This window comes from Neovison vison, chromosome 5, assembly GCF_020171115.1.
Source record: "Neovison vison isolate M4711 chromosome 5, ASM_NN_V1, whole genome shotgun sequence".
NCBI lineage: Eukaryota > Metazoa > Chordata > Mammalia > Carnivora > Mustelidae > Neogale > Neogale vison.
The window spans coordinates 1,445,089-1,471,436 of NC_058095.1; the positions used below are offsets into that span (position 1 = coordinate 1,445,089).

Below are 26,348 nucleotides of genomic sequence, written 5' to 3' on the forward strand. Positions count from 1 at the left end.
CAGACGAGGGAGGTCCTTGGTGGGGGCCCATGAGGGGCTCACAGCAGCGTCTCTGCTCGGCACCAGGCCGGGGCTCTGGGGGACCACTGGGGATGTCTGAGCCCTTCTGGCCTTGCTCTGTCCTGTCCTGATGAGGGTGGGCGGCCTCCCGTGACCTGGTGTCGGTTCCCTCTCCCAGGTGACCTTGGTCACCGGTGTCTGCTTTGGGGGGGAACATAGGCCGAAACTCTCGGCTCTGTTCACACCGCGCGTCTCCTGGCAAGTCCCACCAGGCAGGTGCAAGACGGGACTGGCAGGCGGCGAGCCTGCTGGAGGTGAGCCCCGTGGGACGCATGCAGTGGCGGGGGGCGGCTGTGTGGGGGCTTCCCCTCGGCCTCCTCGCAGTGGCTGCCGATGTCTTCCCGTGCCCATGCTGTGGGGTCTGCGGGGAGAAGAGAATGGACGTGGAGCCCCCACCAAGCCCCCTGCCCGCCCCCGCGGACCAGGACAAAGCATGTCTTTGGCGGGTGACACCTGCACATCCTCCTGTCCTGGCTTGTCCCTCTGAGGCCACCCCTCTGCCGTCCTGGATAGATGGCCTGGGGACCCCCAGAGGACACACCCGTGGAGGCCTCAGGCCCCTGAGATCCTGAGATCTGATCGGACTCCAGGTGGGGCCCACGCCGGCCCAGGACCTGACCTGCCGCCCTGCGCCCTGCGGATGGAGGGGCCCGGAGGGTCCGCTTCGCCTCTGCCCCTGCCTGGAGGCCCCACACCCAGGCGTGGACTGTGGGAAGGGGCTGTGCAGTCTCGCTGTGCCTCAGCAGAGTGCACCGGGGAGGATCGCGGGCTGCTGCCATCTCCATGGCAACACAGCCATCGATTTTTCTCTTGCCCTCCCCCTCCCCCCCACCAACTGTTTTCTTCCTTTTTTGTGAGCGGGAGAAGAGCCCGCTTCTCCCAGGGAGGAGCTGGTGGCTTCTAGGCCGGTGGAGAGGGTGCTGTTGGCCACGGATCCGGGGGTGGGGGTAGGCAGGGTCCCCTTGGCGCTGTCGGAATTCCATGTCCCATCCCGGTGGCCTCACAGCGCAGGGCCCCCTCAGGCCCTCCGCTGTCTGTCCTCTCCATACGAGCTCTATATTTGTGTCTTGTTCGCGCATATGCTAATTAGCTCTCGGAGCTGCCTTCCGCTCTGGAAGCCCCCAGAATAATTGAGCATTATGGATATTTGCTTCAGAAGGCTCCAGAAGGTGGTGTATGTTCCCTGCCGAGTGTGAGCAGCTGACCCCTTGGCTCGGAGCCCTCCTGAAATGACATACCAGAGACCTGAGCTTTCGGTGTCCTTGGTGGACACTCGAGGCCGCAGGGAAGACCGTGGTCTCCGAGTAGTGACAGTGTTTCTCTCCACCGGGTCCGCCCAGCTCTGGGAAGACCAGGCTGGAGGTGGAGTCACCGGACCGAGGTCCCGCTCCTCCCCAGTACCCTCTGGCACCGTGTGGGGCCCTGAGGACTCTTCTGGCGCGCGGCTGTCCCGGGGGGAGGCAGAGACGGTGAGCAGACCCCCCCCCGCCCCACGGGGCGCACACACTGTCCCATGGCTGCAGAGTCATAGCTGCTTCCCGGCTCTGCTTCTCGGGGGCTGGTGGTGGGGCCCACGCGGGGTTGGGGTCCCGGCGGGCCTGTGGCTGCTGCGGCCCTCGCTCCCCAGACTCTGCATCTCAGCCCCGGAGAGCCCAGCCGGATGCCAGGATTCCCCGGGCTTGACCGATGAACAACACACCCTTGTCTCGAGGGCGCCCGCCTGTGGGCTCACCGGGCTCCACGCCCTCTGCCCTCCCTGGCCTCAGGCTCCCCAAGCGAGCCCACCCCCCCCCCCCACCCCCACCCTCCCCCCCCCCACCCCACCCCCACCCTCCCCCCCCCACCCCGCAGCCCTGGCCTGGCCGGATGCTCTAGATGAGAGCAGCTCTCTCTAATCATGCTTCGTGGCCCCTAGGTTCCTGGGGTCCATCGTGCTTCCCCCGCGCCCTGTGGTGGTCCGTGTGGCCTCAGTGCCAAGAAGCGCAAGCCTCCGTGGTGTGATGGCCCACCCAGGCCCTGGGGGGCTTTGGCCTTCAAGAGCAGCACCTGCAGCCCAGGGCCCTTCCTGCCTCTGCCGTGGGGTCACATCTGGCTCTGCTGGGGCATGGCTGCCCCCTGGGAGGGAGGCATATGGCCGCTTGGGGATGGGGTGGGGACCTTGGCAGGTGGCCCATGTCTCTTCCCAGGCCTTCCGTGCCAGTCCCCGGTGCCCTGGGAGGGGGTGGCAGGTATGTGCAGGGCCCTCCCCCAGAACCAGTCCCGGCTTGTCCTGGGGGCCTATCTGGGCTGAAGAGAGGCTTGACTGTCCCCTGACTACAGGCTAGCAGGTTATGGGATTCAACTGGAGGGCTTGTGGCAGCCCGAGGGAGACCCTCAGATGAGATACGGCGTGACTCGGGTCCCAGGCCTCACATTTGCGGACCCCGTGCCTCTGGACGCCCCTCCTGGGAGCTGAGTGCCCTCTGGGAGCCTCTCCCAGGGCTGGTGGGCCAGGCGCCTGGCCTTGTCACTCCCCACCCATCTGTAGCACTCCTGAAGATCCCCCCTTCCTTGTGGCATCGGCTCCCCCGGGCTCCCCCCACCCCATGCCCAGCTCCTCTCGTCTGCAGGGCCCTATGCTGTTGTGACAGCCAGAGTCAGGCATGCAGTGACTTCCTGCCATGGGAAGGAGACAGGCGGGCGGGCGTAGCAGGGAAGACCCCTCCGGGCCCTGACTTTGTCACTGGGGATGAGGGGCGTCAGGGGCAGGAGGGAAGAGGCCGCCCATGGTACCTACCTGTGGCCCACAAGTGTCTAGTGGCCCAGCCACGGGTACAGGCCTGGCCCCACGGGGACTGAACGCCGGCCCCCCGCGGGGTCTTCCCCCCCATCTTGCCTGTTCCCTAAGTGCTTCAAGCACCGTCATCCTCCTGCTTAGGGGGAGGGTGTGCACGGAGGGTCCCGTGCTGTCATTGTTGCTATTGGTCGCAGAGGCCAGCGTGTCCCTGGCCCTGTCCCTGAGGCAAGGCCTGTGCCGAACCATGGTGGCAGTGCGGTCGTGCGCCAGTGTCTGTGCACGGCGGAATGTTCCGCAGCCGTGAGAAAGGTGAAGTCCAGCCGTTTGCGACGACGGGAACAGAGCTGGAGGGTGTCCGTCCAAGAAGGTGCCCTGTGCTCTCGCTCACGTGGAATTTAGGAAACAAACGAGCAAAGGAGAAAAAGAGACAAGTTGAGAAATAGACTCTCTATGGAGAGCTCGCTGACAGTTACAGAGGGGAGGTGGGGGGGCAGGTGACGGGGACTTGGAGGCCGCTTGTCCGGACGACCCTGGCTCACGTCTGCAAGTGCTGAGTCACGGCTTCGTACACGCGAGATTGATCTTATCCTGGACCTCAACTAACCAGAACGAAAAGAGAGAAACCGCCCTCCTCGGCCACCGCCACGTGGAGTCCCCACTTCCTCTCCGTTTCTTGGATTCATCGGGTTTTACGGCACCCGTCCTTGTGGGGGTGATGCTCGGGGGCCCTCCAGCAGGCACGCCCAGCCCTGGCCTTCGGCGGCCGCTCCTCCACACGAGGCTGCTCACCTGCCCGGTGGGGTCCGCTCAGGCCTCAGGCCCCCTTTGTTGGAGCTGTCCCCAAGCTGGTGTCCTCAGGCCTGCGTGGCGCCGGCCAAAACGGGTCCTTGTTTAAGCCTCCACGGGGCGTTTCCTCACACCCTGCTGACAAGCCGTCCTCGCTTCTTGGGGGTCAGGCACCTGCAGAGTGGCTCTGGGGGGCTCTCAGGAGGACGCTGGCCCCTGTCGCGCCGTCGTGGGTACACACGGAACGCCATCCAGACTCCAGCCCCACGCCCCCCGCACCGGTGTTTTCCCCGGTCTGCCAGACTCCCGCTCCCTCTCCGCTTCTTGTCCTTTGAGGGTTTTAAGAACACGTCGTATCTTCTGCAAAAAAGAAAAAAAAAAGAAAGAAAGAAAAAGCAAAAAGCTTTTTTTTTTTTGACTCTTCACAAATGTCGGTGTCGTGAAGGCGTGGGAGGGCCGTGTCGATCCAGACGAAGACCCCAGGGAGCCTGGCGCGAGTCCCCGCTCCGCCCCACGCGTTCCCGGCTGCCCGCCTGTGAGCCGTGCAGGCCCAGCAGCGCCAGTGCTTGGAGCGGTGTTCAGACGGACAGAACGCAGGGTTCCTAACGGACAGAAACGAGAGGGGCCTGCGGTCCTGGCTGCGGAGGGGCCCACGGGCGGCCTGCCGGCCTTCCAGGTCTGCTGCGGGGAGGGGTCCGCCTTCCTCGTGGGCGCGGCAGGCCTGGGTCTCAGAGCGCGCAGGCTGGCACGCTGCGGCCACATCCCCCGGGTTCAGGTTCAGCAGGACGCGCATGTGCACACGGAAGAGCAGGTCACTACAGCAGATTGGGCGAAACACTGAGGCCCAGGGGACCTGGCAGGGGGCGCGGGGTGTTTGTTATTCTTACGACCTGACCTCGGGATGGTGGGGAGGGTCGGGCCGGGAGGAGAGTGTGTGCTCCAGGCCACGGGGAAGAGCAGATGCACTTGAAGCCATGGCTTGCGGCCCTCTTGGTGGCCCGGTGGTTTGCACTGTGCTTACCCAGGGCCACCAATGGGGACATCTGGGTGTGGGACTGTGAAATGGGCCTCAGATGTGCCCTCAGGCCTTCCTGAAGCCCACATGGGCATCCAGGAGCCAGCCAGCCGCAGGGGTGGGGGCCGCCTCGCGCCTCTGGTTCCCACGGGCGGCGAGGCTGCGCCGGTGCTGGTCTTGGGTTCGGAGAAGCTGCCAGGCAGTTCTCTCTGCTGCCGGCTGCTGACTGTGCTGTGGTCTCCAGGCCCCGTGGTGGCCACCAGGAGCCCTGGGACCCACAAGGCTGCGTCCCTGTCCGCTGCCAGCCCCACAGACTTCCGTGGCCTTCTCTGAACACCCTGAGCGGCCCCGCTGTCTGCGGCCTTCCTTCCCAGATCTGCAGGGCCCGTCGTCTGCATCTGCGCATCCCAGGAGGGTGCCGGGGCGCCACGAGGAGAGCCTCTGGTCACCGTGTCCCCTGGGCAGCCCCTGGCACAGAGCAGGTGCTCACTGAATGGCCGGGGACGCCTGACCACAGAGGACCGCAGGCGCCCGGCCTGTGAGCCGGTCACCGTCGCCTGTGGCCGGTTCACGAGTGGACACCGGCCGGAGCCCTGCAGACTCTGTAACGTTCAAAAGTCGGGTATGTGTACTTGTTTCTAGTTTTCTGGAATCTTTTCTTCTTTTTCCAAAGAGCTCAGTCTGGGGAAACCCGGGAAGGTTTTCCTGGTTCTAAGCCACATCACGTGTGTGTTCCTGTGACGCCGCGTGCATGGGGAGCAGCTCACCGCGTCCCGCTCTGTGTTCCCCAGCAGCCCACCCTCCACGCCGTCCTTGTCGCCGTTCCCAAAACACCCTGGGATGCGTGGCCGATGCTTCTCCGCTCCTGCTCCCAGGACACGGCGTTGCCGGCGGGCACTGTCCTTTCCACGGTTTCGTTCTTGCTGCAAGTGGGACTCCCCTTTTGGCCTCTCCAGGGCCCCCCAGGGAGCCTCGGGCCTGCCCGGCTGTCCTCCCTGGCGTGGGCCCCCTTCACATCCCGCGGGTGCGGCCAGGCTCTGCGTCTCGTGTCCCACCACGCTCCTCTGTGCGGCTGGGCCCCTCGTTCCCGCCTTTTTCTCTCCTCGGTGCGTACCTTCGGTCCCCAGGGGCGCAGCAGCACCCGACCCTGTGGGGCCCGCCGGGGCCCTCTCTGCTTGCCCGGCTCCAAGGTTCCTGCCGGGACCAGTGTGAGTTTTTGAGGGTCGGTGGGGAATTTGTCTGTAGTGGAGGTAGAATCTGTGAAAGCAGCATCACCGACCCCCGGTGCCGCCTCCTGCCGGGATCCCAGGGTTTGGCAGAAGCGCCTGCTCTCCCGCGAGGACCACCCCCACCCCCCCGCGGGTGGCTCCCTGGCCCCCAGCCCCTCCTCCGCAGCATGTGGATGTGTCCACAGACGCTCAGGCTCCAGGTGGGTCCTGACCATCCCGCCGTTGTCCTGCATTAGCCCCAAGAGCCAGCACCGGCGGAAGCACGGCTGGGCACGCCCTCCGCCTTCACGCCCCACAGGGGGCTATGCTGAGGCGGGCAGCTCGTCGCGTGTCTGTGAGCAAGTGTAGCGTGTGTGCCTGAGTGTGCGTGCGTGCGCGTGAGTGTGTTTCCGTGTGTGCATGTGTGTACGTGTGTGTGCGTGCCTGAGCGTGTGTACGCATGTGCGAGTGTGTTTCTGTGTGTGCATGTGTGTGTGCGTGCCTGAGCATGTACATGTGCACATGTGTGGAAGCACCTTTGCGTGTGTGCGTGTACCCACGTGCGTGTGTCTTGTGCGTGCGTGGATGCGCGGCCCCGGCTGCTCCTGGGGGACGGGCACGGCCGTGTGTGCGCCGGAGAGGACCGAGGCCCCGGAGAGCACCCGGAACGTTAAATCTCCGAGCTGAGGGGCCAGTGGCGGGGGTGGCTCGCCGCTGACCTGGTTGCGTGACGGGCAGGGTCAGTAGGTGCCGGGAGGGCTGGCGAGGACGTGGGCTCTGATTCAGGTGCCTCTGTGTCGTGGACGCCGCTCGGTCCTGCAGGAAGCCTGTGGCGCAGGGGCGTCTCCTCTTGTCCCGACGGCCTTCAGCCCTTCTCCCACACTTCGTCCTCCGCTCCTGTGTGCTGTGGGGCCTGCGGGTCCCCCCGGCTCCTACAGGGCCACCAGGCCTCGGGGTTTGCTGACTCACTAGCCCCGGGTGTGGCAGGACTGCCCTCCCACCGCCCGCTGCGCCCTGGGTGCGGGCACCTGCCGCCTGGCACCCCCTGCAGACGCTCTGTGGAGCGCCGGTGCGTCCTGCAGGGGTGTTTCCGGGGCACAGTCGCCCGCCCTCTGCTGTTGGCTCTGGCAGCGCCGCGCTGGGGCTGCCACGTCAGACCCGGTTTTTCAAGTTTAGGGCCCGCCGGAGCTGTGTACCCAGGACGTGGACGCCCTGGGCCCGTGCGTCTGCGCTCAGAGGAGGCCGGGGCACAGCCTGCGGTCTCCTTCCCGGGAGGGGGTCCCCACTCCGTGCTGTCCCTCATGTGGGGGAGATGGGACGGAGAGAGTCACGGAACCCGGAAATCAGACACAGCCCCAGCCGGCTCCCTGGCGCTCAGGACCGTCCGGGCCTTCGGGACCCGGAAAGCACCGCGGAGGAGGAGACGCTAGTGCGGACGCCGGGGCTCTCCGTGTCTCTCGGGCAGTGTCGTGCAGGGCATGGCTCTGCCCTTGCCGCCTGCAGCCAGCTCAGGGCGCCCAGCAGCGCCCGCAGGGGTCCAGTGCCTGCCGGGGCTGGCTCCCCCTCCTCTCACCACCCCGCGTGTTTCGTGAGCATATGGCTTCTCACAGCTGCTTGTGAAACGCAGTTTAAAAATGGACTGTGTGGGCCGGCTGTGCAGCCGTGGGCTTGCAGCTCAGAGCTGAGTGTGCGCACGGGCTGTGTGACCGACGGCACCGCCGCGGGGGACACGCCGGGTGCTCCTGACGCATCGGCCACCGCGGGTGCAGTGGCCACTTGCTGGACGTGAGGAATTGCTCTGCTGAAGTGGTGGCTCTTCCGCGGGGTTCTTAGCGATCCTCCGGCCTCCTCCCTGAGCCAGTCGCACCAGACTTTGCAGGAAATACGTGTTTATTCATTGGATCCTGTTGTTGACTTAACTGTGTCGGGACCCGAAGCGTGGCCGACGCCGTGGGAGTCGCCCCCCGGGGAGACTGTGCTGGGCCACAGCCTGCTCCATGTCTTGCTCCCGGACTTGATGGCCCTCACGAGGGCTGGGGGGGCAGAGGATGGGTGTGAGGGCAGCGCCCTCCGGGCCGCATTCTGGGCTGTTCCCCAGGCTGGCCAGACCTTGTGCCGTGTGGGCGCTGTGCCCCTTGGCCTTGGCTTAACCAATTCCTAGATGTCCGCAGGCAGAGGGCCAGAAGGTGGGTCCAGGGCCCTCAACACAGCAAGTCCCCCGTATCACAAGCAAGACCCCAGATGTTTTTCCCACCTCAGAGTGGTGAGTGTGTGTCCTGGGAAAGTTCCAGAAGGTCAAAAGCGCAGAGAGGCAGAATCAAGCTGATGCTGCCCTCTTGGGTCTTAGATTCTGGACATTCGGGGCTTAGACCTGTGGGTCCGGGCCTGCTGTGGCAGCTACTCCTGCTGTCCTCCAGCTACCCGGGACGCATCCCCGCCGCACACACCAGACTGGGGCTCTGTCGCGGGCAGGGTGACAGCGGCCTGGTCTCGTCCCCGGGAACCCCTGGCCGGTGGCCACTCGCTCCTCTTGTCTCAGTGGCTTCCCTTCCACCAAGGCTGGTGATCGGGCCCCTCCTGTCACCTTGTGTCCCGTCATTCTTGGCCTCTTCTCTCACACATCAAGGCCCCAGAGTCGGGATCGGTGAGGAGGAGGGACGAGGGACGAGGCCAGGACAGGCCAGGGGAGGCGCGACCTCTCCTGCAGGGCTGCTCTGCTCATGGCCCTTCAGCCGCACATAGTTGACCGCTGACCCCATGTGCTGGTGCTCTGACCCGAGCACAGGAAGCCACAGCAGAGGCAGGGCATTCTTCCCAGGGCCGTCTGTGCTTGCCCTGCCCTGTCTTGCGGTGCCTTCAGGCCCAAGGGCAGGCCCACACTGGGAGCAGGACCGGGAGCGGCTTCCCGGAGCACAGGGCGCCGACGGGCGTTCCCCAGCTGCGGCAGTGGCGTCTGGGTGGCCGTGCCATACGCTCCACAGATCGCATTGGGTGGTCTGTGCACAGCTCTTGGCGGCTGCCCCTGCTCGTGCGTGTGTCCCTTCCTCACGCTCCCTCCAGGCGTGTCGGGCCTGGAGCTGCCGGTGTCCGTGGGGCACGTGCTCACACACGCTCACACCCCCGCACACACACACACTCTGTGGCCAGGGCACTGGCCCTTCCCTGGAGCAGGGGTGCCTCCCCTCCCTCCTAGGCCTGCCCGCAGGCCAGGCCCTGGGGGTCTGTACGTACCCGAGCAGCAGCCTGAGGGTGTCTTTGCAGCAGGTGAGCCGAAGGCTGGCTGAGGAGGCACATGTCACCGCACACTGTCCGCGGCCTGACACCGGGTCAGCCGCCCAGGGAGTCAGCTCCTTAGGACGTGCGGAGTCCCTTCCCCCGCCCCCCGACCTGACAGAAATCTGTGCATCTCTCTAGGGCAGAGCAGGTGTCTAGGGACACGTCCAGGGCACCGAGGTTCGAACAGCAGAGCTCGGGGCCCTGCAGGGGAGTCTGGCGGACCCCGAGGCTGTGCTGACTGACAGGTCCGTCTGTGTGGCTCCTAGTCACAGCCGGGGCTCAGTGTGCCCTGTGGACGTCGCAGAACAGCCAGTGACCAGGAGAAGCAGACCTCCCCAGAGCCCAGTGGTGCTTTTGGGAGGGAAAGTGACCCTGGGGGGCCATCTGTGCGGCTGGAGGCCACACCACCCGGTCAGGGTGCAGGGGCTGTGGGCCTTTGTCTCCATTTCCAGGTGGCCTTGCTGGGATACCCCTTGCGGCTGCCCCCCAAAGCGGTCTCTGGGTCAGGGAGCCCAGGCATGAGCGGAGGGTGTGATGAGGGAGGGCGAGCTGGTGTGGACGGCACCGCAGGGGCGGGGCTCATCGGGCGCGCGCCCTCGGGGACAGAGTGGCCCCGTCCCACCGTGTCGTGGCACACGGACAGCATGAGCTCTGCATGGCGCCAGGCCCATGACGTCCCGCTGCCCGTTCCAGCTGTTCCTTCTGCACGCGAGGAAATGGAGCCGTTTGCCCAGGGCCGGGGGGGTCCTTCACACCAGCACTGCGGGGCAGCTGGGCCGCCCCGAGGGTTTCCAGGGCTGGGGGCCCTTGTGCAGCCTCTGGCCTAGAGCTTCTGTTCCGTGGGCCCTGACTTGGGGGTGACCATGCTGATGTGGTGGGCTGTGTGGCGACCTCCCCTCCGTGGCCGCAGCTGGAAGTGCTGTGCACCTGTTGGTCCTGGTGGCCGCACTGCACGAGAGCTGCTGAGCGGAACCTTCCAGAGCTTTGGGAGGAGGAAGACCGAGGCTGAGCCCCCCGTCCCTGCTTCGGAAGTGTGTGCAGAGCTAGACGGCGCGCTCCCTTTGTCCCCGGAGCCCCTCGGCGAGGCCCCTGGCGCTGCAGACCTCAGGTGCCTCCTCGGGCCCCTCGCCTCTGGGGCCTGCAGCCAGGTCTTGCCTTCACCCCACGTAACCCACGTGTGCAGCACGGGCGGCAAGTGTGTTGGGTCCCAGCGCCACCTGGGCCCAGAGTGGGGGGGACGGCGGTTGTTGGCGGCTTCGCACGGGAGCAGGAGGCAGGGTAAGAGGTGCGCGTGCTCACAGGCTCACGCGTGGGCTTGAGATTGGCAAACGAAGGGGCCCCCACTTGGGCCTCTGTCATGAACCTCAGCTGCTACTCCGCCACCCCGAAGTCACCCAGTGGCATCCCTTGTTATTCTAGAATCTTCTGTCTTGTCTCGGCGTCATCAGGAGAAACAGCGCCCTCTGCCCTGCCTCTGGTCACCCACAGCCCAGGCCCCAGCACTGGCCTACCTGCTCCCTGCTCCCCGGCCACGGGCAGCTGGAGGGACCGTAGCGCAGAGTCCTGACCCTTTCTCTCTTTCCTCTCTTCCACGCTGCCTTTCCAGGAGATGTTCTCTTTCAGATGGCTGAAGTCCACAGGCAGATTCAGAATCAGCTGGAAGAGATGGTGAGGCCTATGGGAAGGAAGAGGCAAATGTAGGGGGCAGGTCGGATGGAGGGGAGGGGAAGGGCAGGCTGCGTGCTTTGGCCCCATGTCCGTTTGGGAACCTTGTATTGCCATGTGGCTGTACTCAGAAAGACGGGCACAAATCCCAGGCTCGGGACGGAAGTCACACAGTGGGGAGCTGATCCACTGTGGGGCCAAGGACATCCAGGAGGGCCTGAGAGGAAAGGGCCCAGGCCACGCAGGATCTCACTGTCAGCTGGCCACAGGGGTCCGGCAGCGACACGGGGGCAGGCCTGGGGAGCACACGCTTGCCCAGATTCCAGGCCCGGCCATGACCCAGCAGGTCTAGAGCGAGGGGTCATATGGGCCCCTCCTAGTATGCCCGTGTCAGCTTGAGAAACTCTTCACCGCTGAAGAGAAGGGGGCGACGGGGGGAGCAGCTCCTGTGTTTGCCCTGGGAAGCAGAACCCCCGAGGCTGTCCAAGGTCAGGATGGTCTGACTCCAGGTTCCTGTTCCACGCTGGTGCTTGGAGCTTCTGTGCTTTGGGAGGGAAAGTGCACCGCCAAGCCTCTGTGCAGGGTCACTGGCTCAGGGATCCGACGGGCCCCTTGCCCCTCAGGGTGGCCCACGTCCAGGGCGTGGCGGTGACCGTCAGCCTCTTCTGGGAGCCTCCCCCCACCCCACCCCGCCTGTCCCGGCCTGTGTCGTGCTCACGGCCCTTACGTGTTCTCTCTGTGTCCAGCTGAAGTCTTTCCACAACGAGCTGCTCACGCAGCTGGAGCAGAAGGTGGAGCTGGACGCCCGGTACCTGAGCGTGAGTACCGCCCCCGTCGGGCCGCCGCGCCGCTCCCCTCGTCCCCACGTCTCCCGGGCGGGCAGCTCACCGCCGGCCTCCCACCCAGCGGGCTCCCGCAGCCCTGCCCATGCCAGCCGGCCTGGGACAGAGCGCCGCGCGTGGGGGAAGCCGGCGCGTCCGACGCCCCACGCGCACAGCTCCCGCGCCCCCATAGCTCGCCGCTGTCCGTGGCGGGGACGGCACAGCCCTGTCCCTGCCCCCTGGAGAGCCTGCACAGACTCCGCGTCTGACCTGGAGGCCTTGGGGTCCTGTCCCTGTGCCGTCACCTCTCCCCAGGGCCAGAGGGGCCCAAGGGGCCGCAGTCTGTGGGGCGTGTGGCCTGAGTTCCCAGGAGGCGCCCCGGCTGGGGGCGGCGTGGGAGGGCAAGGCCTGGGCGGGCTTCTGCCCTCCCCGCCGTGGCTTTGCTGGTGCGCGCAGACCGGGCTGCCGCTGGGCGGGAGCGGGCAGGGCGGTGGGCTCAGCAGTCGCTCTGTGGTCTTTGCCTCGCAGGCCGCGCTGAAGAAGTACCAGACGGAGCAGAGGAGCAAGGGCGACGCACTGGACAAGTGCCAGGCCGAGCTGAAGAAGCTGCGGAAGAAGAGCCAGGGCAGCAAGAACCCACAGAAGTACTCGGACAAGGAGCTGCAGGTAGGACTCGCCCCGGTGGGCACCCTTGAGGCTGCAGCGTTGAGGCAGTGCTCCCCTGGGCGGCCTCTGCGTGGGGCTGAGCAGAGCTGGGCTCGGTTCTCCTGGCGCCCTTGGGGCAGCAAGTACCTCCCGTCCTGGAGCCGGAGAGGGCGTCGTGGGCCTGCGGCGCGCCGGGCCTGCGCTCGGAGCTGTGGTGAGGCCCCGGAAGGCTTGCTGCCGAAGGGGCAGGAACCTCAAGGACATCTTCCCGCTCCGTACCTCTGGGTTCCGCCTCTGAGAAAGGCGTCACTGTCCCTCTAATCAACTCCTGCCTACCCACTGCCAGGACCGGGCCCGGAGCCTCTGTGGGCAGACGCTGGCCGGTCAGGTGTCCCAGCCGCCCCATTGAAGAGGCAGGATGCAGATGGCACAGGAGGCCGTGGGAGGGGCCAACCCCGGTGGGACTGTCCTCGCCGTGGTGCCCAGCCTTGCAGGCATCATGTGCTGAGTGGGCCAGGAATTGAGGCCCTGATACACCTGATATACTGGAAGCCTCAGCCCGCCGACACAGATCCGGCCCAGAGTGCCCACTGCCTGAGGCCACAAGGAACTCAGATAAGAAGAAAGAGAAAACAGGATTCTATTGTTTCCAAAGGAAACACCAAGAAAACCTCTGCCCAGTTTCCTAGCTGCTTCGGGGTGTGCGGGGAGCTCCTGGGGTCAGGCATAGGCATTAACCTCTACCTCCTGGGCCCACCCTCTGTGCCGGCTGTCAGGTTGGCAAGCCTGGAGGTGCACCGTGCACTCCTGTTCTCGGCCCATGTGTGTGCATCTGCCTCTGAGTGCCTCGGTGCACCCACGAGGTTGCTGGTGCCTGTGGAGCCCGTGCCCTGCATCCTCCCCAAGCGTGGTGCGGGTAAGCGGGCCCACTGGGTGGGGCGCATGGACCTGGCAGCAGTAGAGGTGACCATGTCCCCCCTGCCACCCTGCGGACAGAGCCCCACAGCCTGGGGAGGGGAGCAGAGCTGCCTGCCGTCCCCCTGCGCTTTTCCTGTGCCAGACGGGCGTACTTGCACCGGATTCTTGCCACCGTTGTGTCCAGGGACTGCCCCTGACATGGCATCACCCTGGAGGCCTGAGGTCCCGAGGCTGGGGCGGGGGAAGCCACGCTTCCCTGGGCGTCTCTGTTTTGCTCCCCACCCCTCCATGTCTTTTGCGGTGTTGCTCCCTAAAAATCTCAGTCGTGGACGGTGCCCCGCCTCCTGGACGCCAGGAACCCCTCGGTGCGGGTGAGTTTGCACCTGGGCTCCCTTGCAGGGGCGCCGGGGACACCGAGGCTAGCACGGCCAGGGTTCCGCTGCCAGCCAGGAGGGGCTGGGAGCTTGTGCGCCCCACTGGAGGCGCTCGTTTCTTTGCTTGGCATCAGGTTTGAGATCCGGTTCACGTGTCATGGAAGGGACAGTGGGTGACTTTGAGTGTGGCCATCCGTATGTTGTGCCGCTGTCCCCACGCACCAGAGAGGACACCCCTGCCGACACCCCTCCCACCCCCCAGGCAGACCCCGCCTCCTGTCTGCGCGCCACGACCGGGCTGGGCGTCGTGTGTGACCAAGTCCCTGCAGGGGCTCCTGCCGCTTGGTTCTCAGGGTTCATCCGCACGGCCTGTGCCCGTGCTCCCTTCCCTTTCGTTAACGGCCGTAAACATGGAGGCTGTCCTGAGTGGGCCCAGGCCCTGGACGGGCCGGGCAGCTCTGCCGGCGGCCGCTGGAGGGTAGAAGTCGTGGAGGTCGTCTGCCCCGGGGTGGGGTCTGGCGGGAGGACGGCTGGGCTGGGTGGAAGCCTCGACGGGGTTCACTCCAGCTGCGCAGCGGGGCCTGAGACCTGGTTTCTTGGAGTCGGGAGACTCGGCGGCCCTGGCCTCCTGGGGCTCATTCTCAGAGACACGCGGTTGACCATCTTCCCCACCTCTAAGGGTCCCCCCCGACCAAGCCCCGCCACGCCTCCAGCATGGCCAGGTCACACCCCTCCTCCTCCCTGCGCTCCTGCTGGGCACGGGACCTCACCCCCCGCGGTGCGGCCTGCGGACGCCTCACGCCAGCTCTGCTCCCCTCGGCCCGCCGTGCGGCCCCGACAGTTGGGTCTGGGTTTGCGCCCCGGCTCGGCCCCTCCGAGGGTTGCGGTCCCGGCGCTCCTTGGCCCGCTTCTGTCCTGCTGTGCTGACGCGGACCGGGGTCGCTCTTCCTCTCCCGTGCACCTGCTCCGACTCCTCTCTCCGGGCCGCCCTTCCGTCTCCCGCTTCGCCAAACCCAGCTTCCTTCTCCGTTGGGCCCAGAACTACCCAGGGGCTTTACTGCGATTGTGCCCACAGCATCTAACCCCTCGCAGGGAGGGCTGGGTTCTGTGCTGCAGGTGCGCCCCATGGGGTGCCCGGCCCGGGCTGGCCACGAAGTGACAGCCAGCCTGTGCCCAGTGATTTTGGTGTCCTTTCTTGAGGGCAGAAGCAAAGGGACCGTGGAAGCAGTGGAGCTTTGAGAAGCCGGCGGGGACGTCCTCAGAGCCCCGAGCTGGCAGGAGACACGCTGGCTGTCTGTCTGGAGTGGGTGTTGCCGACCGCCCGGTGGCCTTGCCGCGGTGCCCGCCCACCCTGGCACCTGCCGGTCCCGGGGCGCGGGGGGCTATTGGTGCTGGTGGCGGCAGGCCTTGCAGAGCCCGCCGGGTGGGGCCAGCCTCCCTCCCTACTGCTTCCTGGGGCAGGTGCACTGAGCCTGCCAGGAGTGGGGCTGAGATCCTGGCAGTCCCTGGAAAGGGCCTGTAGGAGACCCTCGCATGGGGAAGGCTGAGGCCCTCCTCTCGCTGGCTTCTTCTCAGTGTTCGGAAGCACCGGCCCAGCTCTCCCGGAGTCCCACCGGCCATCCCCACGGCTGCACGCAGCGTGGGATCTGAGCGCTTCCTTCCTGCGCTTCCTGTGCGCAGGCTGCAGGGGCTTCAGCTTTGTCCCCAGCCCTGAGGAAGAGCAGGGGAGGCTGGGGGTGTGCCGGGGCGGGGTGGGGGGCTTCTGACGTGCACGGCTGCTGGGGCCGCGTTCTCATCCTGACGCGGAGGACAGTGACGACCCCAGAGAGGGGAGTGACCTGGGCTCCAAACACAGCGGGTGGCCTGCCCCCTCTCCACTCCTGGGGACTCTCCTCCCTGCCAGGCCCCTCCGGGGCGGGGGGCTATGTGTGCAGGTGGAGGCAGGTCCCGCAGCCCATGACTCACACGGCGGCCCCTCCCGGGGAACCTGAGGCTGCAGCAGAGCCGCTGCCCTGATGTCCTTCTCTGGTTGGGCAGGTGGCGGGTGGCGTGCCCAGACCACACGAGCCTGCGCGCTGGCTTTCTCAGGGCTGGGCATCGTGGCCGGGGGTCCAGTGTGCAGGCCCGGGCGTGGGTTTGCTCGGTGCTGCGGAGAGGTGGGTGGGCTTTCGTGAGATTCGACTGCTGGGATCCCCTGTGTGTCTGCCAGAGCCTCCAGCCCACGTGTCCTTCGTCCTGGACTTGAGCTGCATGTGCGCGGAGCACTGGGCAGGGAGAGTGGGAGGGCTGCCTGCCAGGCAGGGGCCATTGCTTGGGGCTCCTCAGGCAGCCTCGTCCCCTCCGGAGTGGCCGATTGGCCACAGGCCCTTTACACACCCTGGCCTCCCTCTTCCCGTGAAGCCTCGGAGTCAGGTGGCCAGTGGCCAGGCCAGGCCAGAGCAGGGGGCCCTGCCCATGGAGTGGAGCTCTTTGGGGTGGAGGGAGGTAAAGTTGATCAGACCCGCCCCTCAGAGGGCAGGAGATGGAGAGCATTCGTCTGTCCATCTGGGGTGGGTTCCCTGTGAACGGGACCGGGTCAGAGCTGGCCGTTCTCAAGAACGGCTGGTAATTGAAACTGTGTTTTGGGATTTCCGCGAGGAGAACTGATTCTGATTGTAGGTCAGGGAACAGGTGCTCAGAGACATTTGGGGCACTAACTAGGACAAGGGTTGCGTCTGGAAGTAGGGAAGGCACCACGTGCTGTCTCCACAGCCAAGGCCACTCCCCAGACCCCCACCTCTGCACCCATGGAAGTGCCCATCTGTGCGGAGGGCGCTGTGGGGCACGTGGTCAGGGGAGGACGGGCTGTGTGTCTGGTGGGGTATGGTGGAGCCTCATTTGGTGACCCTGTCCTTTTGGCCCTTGGTGTCTCTGCCAAACCTGTGTCCCCTCCCCCAGGCACACAAGTGTGAGCGTTACACTGTGGCCTGTTAGGGTTCTGTTAGGGTTAGGGCCTGTTAGGTTTCTCAAAGCTTCTGGGTATTCTGAAGGGCAGCCAGTCCTGCTGGGCAGCTGGTGGTTCCAGGGCTTCTGGTCCCAGGTATGGAAGTGGCGTATCTTCCCCTCGCCAAATTCTGTAGGGCCTGGGTGACATCGCCTGCTTTTTTTTCCTAAGATTATTTATTTATTTATTTGACAGACAGATCACAAGTAGGCAGAGAGGCAGGCAGAGAGAGAGGAGGAAGCAGGCTCCCCGCTGAGCAGACAGCCCGATGTGGGGCTCGATCCCAGGACTCTGGGATCATGACCTGAGCCAAAGGCAGAGGCTTAACCCACTGAGCCACCCAGGCGCCCCTTAACATTGTCTGCTTTTATTTTGTTTGTCCCCAGCCTTGGCCCAGCTCTGACTAGAATAGGATGGAGCATAGGCAGTAGACCTCAGTCTCCAAGAGGGGGTCATGACTGATAGAAAATCCGGGATGCATCTTGGGTGTGCAGTGCGCAGGGGTCACGGGGAAGCAGTGTGTCCCTCCCAACCTCTGTGAGGGGTCCGTGCACTGAGGGAGGGGCTGCCAAGACCCCAGAGGCAGAGGGGAGTGCTCAGGAAGAAGAAATGAGACAGAGGAGTGGACCCGTGTCCGGAGTGACCCGGGTGTGGACCCAGCCTGCTGGCCGGAGCACAGTGGGCCACGGCCATCTGGGGTTCTCAGGCAGCCTGGCCCTGGGACCCCCTGATCCGGGCTGGTCTGGCTGCTGGGAAGGGCAGAGGGTGCTGGGGGGCCAGGGTTGTCGGGGTACATGGAGGTGCAGGGCACATCTGTCCCGGCCCAGGTCCCCTTTCCGTTCCCTCCTCCCAGGCATGCAGCCCCGGCCGGCTGTGCAGGAGCATAGAGGTCCAGTGAGTTCCTGAGCCTGGAGGCCGTGGGGCAGGCCTCTCCGTGCAGGCGCACAGGCTCTCGCCGGGACCTTCAGCCACTTTGGCTCCCCCTCCCTGGGTGCGCGAGTCCCCGAAGGCACACACCTCCAGATTGCAGTGGGAGAAAGGGGGAAATTTATTCTATTTAAAGGGATGTGTAATTAACGAAACAAAAACAAAATAACCATAATTTAGATCTTCAAAAAAGATCATGGCAGAGGCTGGTCCCCTTACCGTGCGGAGTGTGACGCTGTGCTGGTCGTTGGAGCCCTTTATGCGCCTCCTGTTCTCACTCTTTTCCGAAGCTCCTCCACCCCAGGGCGTTCCGCGGACGGTCAGCCGCGCCTCTGCGGCTGGGCACCCTCTTCTCTCAGCCCGTGTGTCCAGAGGTGGCGTCGGGGACCATGAGGGTCCCAGGACAGGCCACCTGAGGGAGGGCACGTGCCCCTCGCCACCTCACACCCAGGCCTGGGCGCGGGAAGAACATGGAAAGCAGCTGCTGGATTTCGTAACATTCGTTGTAGTAACTAAATCGTTCCTGACACACTCCGCGCGAACAGGCCTCGAGCACAGCTCCGACCCGGGATCACCACAGAGAATGTTGGCGAGATGCGTCATGTTCTTTTCTGCGAAGTCCGTAAAATCAGGCGTGGGTCTTGAACTGCAGGAACACGGCCACGGGAGGCAAGGGCCGCCGCGCCAGGCCATGGCTGCGTGGTGTGGCACGGGTCAGCCCTTCCGCTCTCCAGAGGTGCGGAGACCCAGAGTCCCTCACAGCTCAGCAGGGTCGCCTGGCAAAGCGATGTCCTCAGGCAGAGCTCGCCCCAGCCTGGGGGCTGTGGGTCCGTGAGTGCTGGCGACACCCACGGCCTGGACTCAGGTGTGCAGAGACCCATCCCCTTGGGTCTTGGGAACATGCTGATCTGTGGACCTAAAGCCTTCGTCAGAGCATCTGCCCCCTGGTGTGGAGCTCTGTGTCCCCCAACTGTTTCCTAGGCCTCTTGGCACAGGGGACGCTGGGCATGTAAGTGTACTTAGGTAGGGTAACCGCAGCTGGGTCCACTAGGCACAGACTCCTTGCCAACCTGCTGACAGCCCTGGGCCCTTTTGCCAGAAAACAGAAACCCCAGGACCCAAGGAGCTGAACAGCCAGTTCCCCCGCCCACGCAGCTCTGGGCAGGACGGCCCATTGCCCCAGCCCTGAGCCGTGCTCTGGCCTCTCAGGTTTAAATGACGTTTGGAGGGTCCTTCAATCCACGGAGCTGCTCTCTGTCCCCCCGCCGCACCCATGGCCCTCCGCCGCGCCTGCAGCCCTATAGGTGGAGGCCGTTCCTGTTCTGTGCTCGGGTGCAGGATTCATCCCCCAGGGAGGGGACACCGGCCTGGTTATGGAATGTGACGTGGGGGTCAGATTTCTGTCATTTCTTCCTGAGCATCACAGCCCTTGGGGTTCCATCGTCATCTCCTGGGACTAACGGTTTTCAGCAGTGACAGCTGAAGGCCCAGAACTACTGTCTCATTCATGAGCTGCAGGGACCCGAAGGGGCAGCGTTGGGTTTTGAGAAACGTGGGAAAGCCGCAGCCGCACGGATGGGGTAAACCAGCGCCGCCCCTCCCCCCTCTGAGTCACCGCCGGCTTTGGAGAGGAGACGTGTGTTCTGATCACTTTTGTCTTCTCGGATTACAGGGCTGTGCAGCCCAGGGTGACTAAGTGGGAGTGTCCCGTGGTCTTACGTGCTTTCAGCCGGTGGTTTCTATAGCGCGGTCGCCATAGCACCGCGGAGCCGGGAGCGGGAAAGGCAGCGGCAGGCGGGAGCGAGGAGGGAGCCGGCCCCAGAGCCCCCCTGCCCGCCCCCCCACCCGCCTGCCCGAGGCGGCCGCTGAGCCGCTTGGCCGGAGACGTCCTGCACTCCTCCGCGTTTGGGGGTGTGGGTGTCGCGGCCCGGACCCTGTGGGTGGAGCCCGTCCGCTCCCGTCCCCCTCCGTGTGACACTGCTCCGTTGGCCCAGATTTCCGGGCCCTGCCCAGTGAACAAGGAGCCGCGTCCGGGAGGAGGTGGGGAAAGCCGCTGGCGTTCCTCGACAGAAGTGCGGGCCGCGTGTCCCTGCTGGCGAGGCTGTGCCCCGGCTGGGGTGCTCAGGGCAGCCGGACAGCCCAGGGGCCTGTGGCGGAAGCTGTCCGCTGCCCCCGGGGCATAGCTCGTAGGCCCTCCCGCTGGCTTCCCAGGACCTGTGGTTCCCAGGGTCGGGTGCCCCCCGCCAGCTTCTGCCAGGGCCGCGCGCTCCCCTCAGTCCCACTCGCCCCGAGACCTGCAAGGCTCCCGGCCGTTCGCGGGGCTCGTTCCAAGAGATGGAAATCTTAAAAACAAATCCCAGCTCCCTCCGCTGGCCTGGGAGGCTGGCAGACCTAGCTAATGAGGCCAGCGCCCCATACCGCACGGGCCCGCGCCGCTTTCCTCCACTCCTGGGAGCAGGTGCAGTACAGCGATAGCTGCGCCGCAGCCTAAAAACCCAAAAACCATGTGTGGGGCGGGCCGCGGGGCCGCCTCGGGGCCTGCGCGCCTTCAGGACGAGCCGACCCAGGGGCCCCGTGTCCCGGTTTCTGCCGTGTCCTGTGACAGCCATTCACAGGGGCCCTTGTCCTTCAGGGTCCCCATTAGGTGACAGCGGGCTTGGCGGCTTCACTCCAGGCCGCCTCCCTGCGCCAGGCCGCGGTGGGATCCCGTGTGCGAGCCATCGCCCAGGCATGCACTGTCCCCGTGCCCAGCCGCCCCCCAGCCCACAGCCCTCCCAGGCCGGGCCGCCGCTGCTAGAGCAGCCCCCAGGGACAGGACGAGGTGGCACTAGGAGAGGACAGGTTGGGGGTCTCCCTGGGGGGCTAAATCCTCACCTTCAGAACCTGCTCAGTGTCTCCTGCAGGGGCTCTGGGCACGGAGCTGATGAGCCTGTGCGTGCCGTCGAGGAAGGCACCTTTGCTGTGGGCCACAGCCGTGTCCCTGACAGGCCCCTGGAGGAGGGTGGGATGGGCACAGATGAGAGCATGTTGGCACCGGGGCCCTGGGGTGTGCGTGCCCCTTCCGGGACCTTCCATCCAGAGCGCGTTCTGTCCTGGGCCTTTGGGCTCTCTTGTCCTTGTGGGGCTTCTGGGAGGGGGTGCGGGTGCAGGCGGTCCCCTTGGCAGCCCCCCTCTTCCACAGCCATCGCTGGGGTCTTCCCTGTGGAGCTCAGCCTTGCCCACTGGGCCCCCACGGCCCCCCAGGGGCCCTGCCAGTCTCCTGGCTTGCTCTCCCCTTCCTGGAAGAGCTGCAGTGCAGGGAAGATGCCGGCAGGCACACGTGTTTCACAACCAGGAAGAAGTCCTCTGGCAGCACAGGGGAATGGCGTGGCGGGGGAGGAGGTCGCAGGGCTGCGGGGAGCAGAGCAGAGAGCCCATAGGGCAGGGAGGGGGTGGCTCTTACCTGGCTCAGACTTTTCTCCCAGGCTGGCAGGTTTGGTCCCCAAGAGCCGCCCTGGGTCCCCTCAGGCACACCGGCGGCAGAACCCGCGGCTGCCCGTGAGGCCGAGGGCCCACTCCTCGAGGCTGTGCCCTCGGGCCGGCAGTGGGGGACCTGCGGGTTATTATCTGGAGGCCCGTTTCAGCGGCCGCCTCCACGGGGCCAGCTGGGTGGTCTGCAGGGGCAGAGGGTGGGGGCCCCCGCGGTTTGGGGGCTAGGCAGGCCTTGCCTGGGGGGGTGTGGCTACTCCCTGGGAGCTGAGCCTGTGCCCTGGTGGGCACTGGCGGCTGTGTTGGGGACAAGCCACACCCCCAGGCGGGTCCTCCGGCTCCAGCTTCCTGCTGGGAAGGGAGGCGGCAGGAACAGCCTGTTCTCGTGCTTCCCCCAGCGCCCACCGCAGCTCAGCACCGCCCACCCACGCTGAGTCAGAGCCCGTGGGGGAGGCGCCCCTCAAGGCAGGAAAGACCCCAGGAGCACAGGGACCGGGCGGCCCGCAGTGCCTCCCCGAGTAGGCGGTGGCCCCAGGGCACGGAGGGAAGGACCCGGGAGGGGCTGCCTGGGGAAACAGCCAGGACCCCGCGGACCCCAGCACACACCCCGACGGGGCTCTGCAGACCCCAGGGCTGGGGTGCTCCCGCCTCCCTGTGACGGCTGCCTACGGTCTTGAGGGTGCTTTTTTACCACAAGTTTCCAGCAAAATCAGAACGTTCCCGTGTGCTCCAGCACCAAGCAGTGTCTCCTGCACTCTCTGCCCACCCCCGCAGGATTTGGGTGTGAATGAGTCATTCTCAAGCACTTCACGCCAGGCGCCAGGCGAGCTTTCCTGGGCCACCCGCGGGGCGGTCTCAGATGCCTGGAATCAGGATCCACGGGGAGGCAGGCCACGAAGCCACCGGGCCTCCTGATCGCCAGCGTGGTCCACATGTGTGTGGCTTCTGGGCACAGAGGGGGCAGGGACTCAAGCTGCTGGGGGACAGGGGCCCAGTAGGGCATGGGGTTGCCCCACCGTCACTCCACCCGTGCCTCCTCGGTCCAAGTAGGTTGTGCCATGCCCCGCCCCGTGGGCCAGTGGGAGGTGCGCTCCGCTCCAGGGAGCCCCCCCGTGGGCCAGTGGGGGGCTGCCCAGAGCTGGACACCGTCCTGTGTTGTCCCGTCTGCGGCTCACGTGTGTCCCCCACGCTGCCTGCCCCCCAGTACATCGACGCGATCAGCAGCAAGCAAGGGGAGCTGGAGAACTACGTGTCGGACGGCTACAAGACAGCGCTGACCGAGGAGAGGAGGCGGTTCTGCTTCCTGGTGGAGAAGCAGTGCGCCGTGGCCAAGAACTCCGCCGCCTACCACTCCAAGGTGAGCTCTGCGGGCCACACTGGGGCCTGGGCAGAAGCGGACTCTTGGCAGCCCCCCTCTTCCCCCTCTTCCGGACTCTCCCCGGTGGCCGTCAGGACGTGTCCACCGTTGAGCTGTGTTGAAAGGAATGCCGTGCATTTTGGATTCCCCCAGGGATGGCGTGCGGGTAGGAGGGGCACTGGTCAGATGCCGCAGATGTCGCTGAGGCTTGGCAGGTGTTTCTCAGGGACGGCCGCAGAGCCAGGGAGCCCCTCCTAGGCAATCCAGAGGACACTGGGTCCCCTGCATGAAGGGGCAGCTCCAGATGAGCCCCTAGTCAGAGTTCATGGGAGCTGGGGAGGGAGCCGATCTGTCCCCTGGAACATTCCAGAACATTCCAAGAGCTCAGCAGATGAGGCTAGGCAACCGAGTTCAGGTCCTTCTTCAGTACCGGTGTCTGCAGAGCAGCAGGGTAAGCACGCGCTCCCACACATGTGTCTGAGAGGAGACTCGCCTGTGACCCCATGGGGCCCCCATGTGTAGGGCGAGCAGCCTTCCCTCCAAGAGCAGCTCTGCCTCCGGGGCCTGTCTGAGGGCCTGTTCACAGGTGCAAGGCAAGGGCAGTGGAGGGACCTGTGTCCCCTGTGGGAGCCGGGAGGGTTCCCTGGGGCAGGTGAGCGGGGGCGGGGGCGGGGCACCTGCCCTGCTAGCTTGCTGCGAAGGGCAGGGCAGCCGCACACCCCGACTCCCGGCCCGGCTGTGCTGCGGTGGTTGGTGGCGCCCTCTGGCGGCAGCCGGGCCCCATGGCAGGTCAGGGAGAGCTTGGGCTCCTGTGTTGGCTGGGGGGACGGAGAGCGGGAAAACCGTGGTGTCTGGGCCCCAGCAGCTCCTGCTGTGCACGAGGGGACAGCTGACCTCCCAGGGAGCTGGATGCAGCCCTCCCAAGCACAGGGGCCGGGGCACCAGGGCAGGACCCTCCAGGCTCTTCCTTGCAGCAGGCCATCAGACATCTCCCTGGCAGGTGCATCCCAGCCCCACAGGCGGGTTTCATCACCAGAGGGGAGCCCTAGGGCTGCCCCTGTTTGGTGCTGGGTCTCCATGGGCCTGCCTTGCCACCACCACCCAGAGCTGTCCACCAATTCTCTCACCCAGGGTCCAGGTGCCATTTTGGGTTTGGGCCGTAGCAGCAGAAGCTGCCCCAGACGCAGCCCAGACATGTGGATGAGCTGTGCCCGCATCAGATCTCAATCACAAAACAGGGCACCAGCCCTGGGCTCTGTCTCGCTGGTCCCTGGTCTCAGCCAGCAGGTGGTGGAGGGCATGGCCTGCTCACAGGGTCTTTGTCTAGCTTCTACCACACTTCTCACTCAGACACCCCTTCCTTGCCCAGACACAGGTCAGAAGCAGGGAGAGGCAGTGAGAGCCAGATGGCCCCTTCAGAGGCCCTGGGGACAGTGACTGCCTGAGTTAGTCTGCCCTGGGAGCTCCAGGCTCTGCAGCGGGACACAGGTGACCCATCTGCTACAAGCCCGGCAGCCACTGTTGCCAAACAGACCAGAGGATGGAGGGCACAGCTGTCCCGCACCCTGGACAGGCCCATGTAGTGGGCATCAGACGCCAGCAGGGCCACAGGGACCCACAGGCTGGCGCCCACTCGGCTGTCCCTCGTTCTGGGATTCCTTGGCAGACCCGTGGCTTCGTCATCCTTTGCTAAGCCCTGTGCTCGTCCGGCTAGCTGTGCCCTGGGCACACCCCGACACATACTAAAGGGACAGCTGGGCTCTTGGGCCCCTGGGTTGGGGGCAGGGACCACTTGCATCTATGCAGTACCGCCTGTTGGTGTATCAGCTTCCTGCACCCTCCTGCAGCTTGGCCTGACCGCGGCTAGGGACCCCGGGATGGTGCTCTCCCCGGGACCTGTGGTGGCCCCTGGAGCGTCTGCCTGTCGCACGGCTAATGAGCCCTGTTCCTTTCTCTGCTTTGGCAGCCCCTGCTCAGGTTGGACCTTGGGTCTTGGACTGAGGTCCTAGTGGCCCGAGACCACCTGGCTTAATGCAGCAGCCCGCCTCCTTCCCAGGTCAGGGCTCAGGGACCTCCAGGTGGCCTTTCTGGCTGGGAGGCACCACCGGGTGTGGGGCAGCCGTCAGCCAGACAGGTGCGCCCCTCCTGAGAGGGGGAGTGTCTCACGACCAGGCAGGGGGCTCCCGGGAGCGTGGTTGGGGAGGTCCGCAGCGCGCCCCAGACTCTCGTAGCTTTGCGGGGCGGCCCCGCTGCATGGCCGGCCCTGACCCTGTGCTGTCCCGCTCCCTCCGCTCCAGGGCAAGGAGCTGCTGGCCCAGAAGCTGCCGCTGTGGCAACAGGCGTGCGCGGACCCCAACAAGATCCCGGAGCGCGCCGTGCAGCTGATGCAGCAGGTGCCCAGCAACGGCTCTGTCCTACCCAGCGCCCTGTCGGCCTCCAAGTCCAGCCTGGTCATCTCAGACCCCATCCCAGGGGCCAAGCCCCTGCCGGTGCCCCCTGAGCTGGCCCCGTTTGTGGGGGTGAGTGCGCGGCCTCCCGCAGGCTTCCTGGGTGTGGACAGACGGCTCCCGCCCCGGCTCCGGGGTGGCTGGGGTGAGGGGTCCCCACGCCGGCCGCGCCTGACTGGGCCCTCCCGCGCCGCTGCCCCCCCACCCCCCGCCTCTTCCCCACAGCGGCTGTCTGCCCAGGAGAGCACGCCCGTCATGAATGGCGTCTCGGGCCCAGACGGCGAGGACTACAGCCCCTGGGCCGACCGCAAGGCCGCCCAGCCCAAGACCTCGTCTCCTCCACAGTCCCAGAGCAAGCTGAGCGACTCGTACTCCAACACGCTCCCCGTGCGCAAGAGCGTGGCCCCGAAGAACAGCTACGCGGCCAGTAAGGGCTGGGACGCGCCCCCCGGCCACCGTGCCACACCCGACGGGGGTGGGGGAGCCTCCAGAGCCCCGAGCATGCGCGGGCCCTTGTGCGGCCCCCTTGGGCCCCGTCGAGGGTTTCCGGCCTGGCCCCTCAGACCTTGCCTAGTTCCCTTCAAGTCCCCACAGCAGGACAGGGCCGGACCGGGACATCAGGGCTCCGCCGGAGCGCGTGGGTGATGCCTGGCAGGGCCTTAGTGGACCGTGGGACAGCCCCCCTCCCCCACCCAGGTCTCTCAGCTCTGCAGCCCCGTCCATGGATGGCACCCCGCCCCCTCCCCCAGCCAGCCAGGGTCTGTTGATGAGCTGGGGGGGAAGCTGAGGCTCGGGCCCAGAGCTCCCTGCGGCTCACAAGCTGCAGGTCTGCCGCTGGGTCCTTCCGCGTCTCTGCCCACACGAGCATCCCACTCCAGGCCCACCGGGGACCTTCCGGCATCTTCCGTCAGGAGGCTGAGGGGCAGGAGGACGGCCACGTCCCCTCACTCCTGCCTTGTCGTCTACAGCTGAGAACAAGACCCTGCCGCGCTCCAGCTCCATGGCAGCCGGCCTGGAGCGCAACGGCCGCATGCGGGTGAAAGCCATCTTCTCCCACGCGGCGGGGGACAACAGCACCCTGCTGAGCTTCAAGGAGGGGGACCTCATCACCCTGCTGGTGCCCGAGGCCCGTGACGGCTGGCACTACGGGGAGAGCGAGAAGACCAAAATGTGAGTGGGACCCCATCGGGGGCCACGGGGCTGGGCAGCCGCTCGGTGCTGGGAGGGCGGCCGGCCAACCCCGCGGCCCTCGGCTGTCCTGGCGCCTCGGGGTCCTTTCCGGACCGAGTGTCCCGCCGCGTGCCTTCCGTCCTCAGAGCGGGGCGGCACGGACGGGACTGCCCCATCAGAGCCACGGCCTCGCCGTCTCTCAGCAGCCCGTCCCCCTCACCGCCTGCGCCACCCGCTTGGCCCAGGGTCCCGCACGCACGCACCGCGGCCCGTCTGGCGCCTTCCCTGCTGCCGGGCACGCGGCTTCCCAGTTGGCAGAGGCCGGCCGTGTGCCCCAAGGCCCCCTGCTGCCCCCGAGTCTCTGGCCAGCCTGTCGTTCTCCTGCGGCTCGGGCCGCCCTGGCCGGGAGCCACTCCTCCCGGCGGGGCAGCTGCCGTCTAGGGAGGGAGCGA

General features: G+C 66.2%; 1 protein-coding gene across 6 annotated transcripts in view; it reads left to right on the forward strand.

The window, feature by feature from the left end:
• Positions 1-26,348, forward strand: part of BAIAP2 (BAR/IMD domain containing adaptor protein 2) — a 63,256-nt gene that overhangs the window by 27,431 nt on the left and 9,477 nt on the right. For 4 of the 6 annotated variants that reach the window (XM_044247237.1, XM_044247238.1, XM_044247239.1 and 1 more), the window contains exons 4-10: positions 10,728-10,789; positions 11,533-11,604; positions 12,136-12,273; positions 22,127-22,279; positions 24,577-24,798; positions 24,952-25,153; positions 25,695-25,896. In XM_044247237.1, the coding sequence (XP_044103172.1) occupies positions 10,728-10,789; positions 11,533-11,604; positions 12,136-12,273; positions 22,127-22,279; positions 24,577-24,798; positions 24,952-25,153; positions 25,695-25,896 (1,051 nt within the window). The remainder of the gene's footprint in view (positions 1-10,727; positions 10,790-11,532; positions 11,605-12,135; positions 12,274-22,126; positions 22,280-24,576; positions 24,799-24,951; positions 25,154-25,694; positions 25,897-26,348) is intronic. The other 2 variants (XM_044247241.1, XM_044247242.1) reach the window with 1 other exon arrangement.